Source organism: Buceros rhinoceros, unplaced genomic scaffold (assembly GCF_000710305.1).
Source record: "Buceros rhinoceros silvestris isolate BGI_N320 unplaced genomic scaffold, ASM71030v1 scaffold705, whole genome shotgun sequence".
Classification (NCBI taxonomy): Eukaryota; Metazoa; Chordata; class Aves; order Bucerotiformes; family Bucerotidae; genus Buceros; species Buceros rhinoceros.
Genome location: NW_010412076.1, coordinates 11,185 through 14,735, shown reverse-complemented (window position 1 = coordinate 14,735; position 3,551 = coordinate 11,185). Strand labels below are relative to the sequence as shown.

Below are 3,551 nucleotides of genomic sequence, written 5' to 3'. Positions count from 1 at the left end.
TCCTGCACTGAGAGGTGTCCTTGCTCACAGACCACGGGCCTGCTGACGTATGATCGTACTGCGCAAACCCAAGGGAAGGTGCGTTGCTGCTGGTTTCACAAGTCAGAACCCAAATAAACCAATCTGTGTGTCCAGAGCACGTGGCTCGGGTGTACTGCAGAGCCGTCACCGGACGGGTATGGATGGCAGGGGGTCACTGTGGACCTAGGGATGCATTTTTCCTCTGCTGGCAAGCTTGTGCAGCACTTCTGCTGAATTCTTTTGGGTTTTTTTTTCTTTTGGGGGACAAATTTCAGGACTCCCCGAGGCACAATAAAAACGCAGGCAGGGGATGGTAATGGATTCAGTTTTGTCGTAATCAAACTGCAGTGGCACGGTGTGGTTTACTTGCATTCAGCTGAGCGTGATAAGAGCAAGGGATGCAGCTGAGTCCCAGAGCCGGCTTCCTCCAGACAGCTCTGAGGACAGCAGAACAGGGAAAAAACATCAGTCATTTTCTATCTACATGACATTGATTAATTGTTCAGAACTGCCTCTCTGTTCCTTGGTTGCACTGCTGTTGTTTGCCTCGTCCCTCAGCAAAGACTGTGGAGAAAAGCGGATTTCGTGTGGTTACTGCATAAGAAAAATGGAATCCTTTGTTTCATGAACTGCCTTCACAAACCGAATCCAAGAATCTGTAGTTCTATGAAATCAGCTATAATGCATGGAATTGCATTTAGATTTTTACTTCATAGATTGTATTGCTTTTTATTAATGCTTTCCATTATAAGATCAAGGTATCGATTAATTTAAACTGTGGAATTTTAGTTCTCAGGTTCTCTAGTCTTACTGAAGCTTTTAAAAACTATTATAGGATGGTAAAATACATCAAATAACTAATTTTGTTGCAGTTCTCAAAATCCGTGTGTTTGAACTAGGTTAAACTTCCTAGCTGGAGAGAGGCTATAATGCCCTTTTTTCTTTACCTTCTCCTTCTACCTGGCAAATCTGTCTGTTTAAATAATCTGTGAAACCATTTTTACAAGCCTTTGCAGATCACATTGTATTATGTCGGTCATTCGTGCCCTGATAACAAAGCTGCACAGGAATTGATGTGGAATCCCCAACTGTTAAATTATGAAAAAAAAAAAAACCAAGCCAAATTATCAAGAAGTATTTTTTTTTATCTTGGTGCCACAGTCATTCTTGTTGGAAGAGCTGTCTTTGGTGTTTATACTGCAGCCTTAGACAAAATGTCCTGCATTTTTGATTTCTGACGTGGGTCTGCTGTCAGTTTACTGTTTGTGGATGCAACCGAGAATTGTGCCAAATGGAGAATTCTGAAATTCACTGAATTTGAGACCGGGTTGGTTTTCAAATGGCTATGTGTTTTCATTTTTCAACTAAGAATTGCAGCTTTTTAACAGAACGTAAATAATGGCTTTTAAAACCACAGTAAGTAATGAACAGCAGGGAAATACTTTGGATCCAGTGAGATGGAAAAGTGGTAACAGTGGATGTGGCTGGTGTGAGGGACGGAGGTGGATGGGGCAGGGGAGACAGACTGGAAGAGTGGCAGAGAACTTAGGGCTGTAGATCGAGATCGTGCCCTCCTGTAACCGGTGTAGTAGAATCATCTGCTTAGATACAGTGCTTGTGGTTTTAGAATGACGGTGTGAAGTGGCTCAGCAATGGGATTCCTAAATATTTACAAATGTAACTTCTTAAGGACTGAAAATAAATTGAGATGAGTTTTTTTTCTGGAAGCCTCAAGCAGCAATTTTCACAGAAGCGTAGTGAAATTGAGAGACTCCGCTCGGTAAGATCGTTAAAAGCAAGACTAAAAACCCTGTGTGGGTAATATATTCTTGCAATATGAAGCAACGATCTGTATTTGTGGATTTTTTTTCTTCAGATATTAGAATATTCATTGAGTGAGTTATTTCCAAAGATAAAACTAATGCAATGTGCATGTTGGTCATGAAGCCAGGCCCAGGCTATGGGAACAGAATTTGTCCTTCCAGGGATTCTGCAATGGCATGTAAGATGCATAAAAGCTTGAGCCCAAACTCATTGATTTCAGAATCTGAAAGTGCTTTTAAAGCTAGAGGAGACCCCTGAATTACGTAAAGAATAAATGGAAAAGAACCTGCTGTGCTGCCAGGAAGTAACAGGCTTGGTGAGCCCGGGCTGGGACAAAGCGTTGAACAGAAACATCGAGGCCTGGAATTTCTCTAGGACAAAAGCTTTTCCTTAAATCCAGTAACTCCAAAAGTGAGAGTTGAGCTCTCTAGGTGTGTCTCAGCTCTTTCCTTCTGTGTCAGAGCGTTCTTCTTGGCTTCAGCTGAAGTACACATATGCCACGTGTTAGTGGTCAAGAAGGCCTGATTGTTTCTGAAACAAAACTTGCTGTTAACAATGTATATCCCTGAAATGCTGTGGAGATTTCTGTGTTTCCTAATTAGAGCTTAAATGAAGCGCAGTACACGTACAATCCACATGGCGTAAGCAGTAGGAAGCAGAACTGGGTTTTGTGGTTACCTGCCCTTACTGAGTCAATAATAGTGTTGTGTTTGAGTTAGGGAGCTTGGCAAAGGCATAACGCAATATTAAATTCTGCAGACTAGTAATTTTGCTTCTTTATTACTGCTCATAATTTGCTTATTTCATGGGTGGAAATCTGTGTTCAAGAATTTAAAGGCATTATACATCATTTCATGAGAAAACCAGTTGATACTGGTTTGATACATGAGAAACCCCAGTCTCAGGGGTGGGGGGAATAGTACAATAGTACATAGTACCTGCCCAGCTGAGTCCTGTATGTGCCTGGAGATGCTCATAGTGATGTGCAGAACCAACCCAACCGGATACGGAGAGAGGTTAATGTGGCCAAGGAATACAGTGTTTTCCCTAATCGCAAGTGTAATAACTGACTTATCAGCTCTTTGGTCGTATGAGAAGAACCGGACATAACTCGACACCTCACCAGGTTTAACTGCAGTTAGTTTGACTTAACGTGTGGTTGTCAAGAGCATTGCTTAGAGCTTTGAGAACGTAAAGGAAACCTTTGCAGACTTGTTTCATTCTGATTAATTGGGAACAGCTTCTCATGTAACATAAGGGTACGTAACTCATAAGGGTGCTGTTACTGTGCGTGGTTCAGCAATGTAAGGATATTCATTTTCTTTTTACTTTTGCAGGAGAGGCCCTGAGAGGAAAGATAACAGTCCGCAAAAACAGGAAGGATCCACGGTCCCTCTACATAACCCTTTCAGTCAAGGACACGCAGCAGACCTACAGCCTTCAGTGAAAGCTCTGTGCATGTAACTTTGGGAAATGTTACGTGTACAAATTAAATTTAGCTGCTGATGACTGTTTCTAAATATCCAGACCCAGCAAACTCTAGGATTTGTGTCTGCATACGCACACACAAGAATATGAAAAGTGTACCTGCAATTGAGAGTGCTGTTGGGATGCTTTTGCACTTGGGATATGGAGGTGGATGACAAAATCAGCTTCTGCTGTGTCTCACGTGCTGTGGGGAAGAAAGATGGGTTTGGGTTATGTGA

At 42.0% G+C, this 3,551-nt stretch overlaps 1 protein-coding gene across 1 annotated transcript in view; it reads left to right on the top strand.

The window, feature by feature from the left end:
* Window positions 1-3,292, top strand: part of PRMT3 (protein arginine methyltransferase 3) — a gene marked incomplete at its 5' end in the record, with an annotated part of 54,760 nt that extends 51,468 nt beyond the window's left edge. The window contains one exon of the mRNA XM_010136215.1: window positions 3,183-3,292. Within this exon, the coding sequence (XP_010134517.1) occupies window positions 3,183-3,292 (110 nt within the window). The remainder of the gene's footprint in view (window positions 1-3,182) is intronic.
* Window positions 3,293-3,551: the final 259 nt, after the last annotated feature.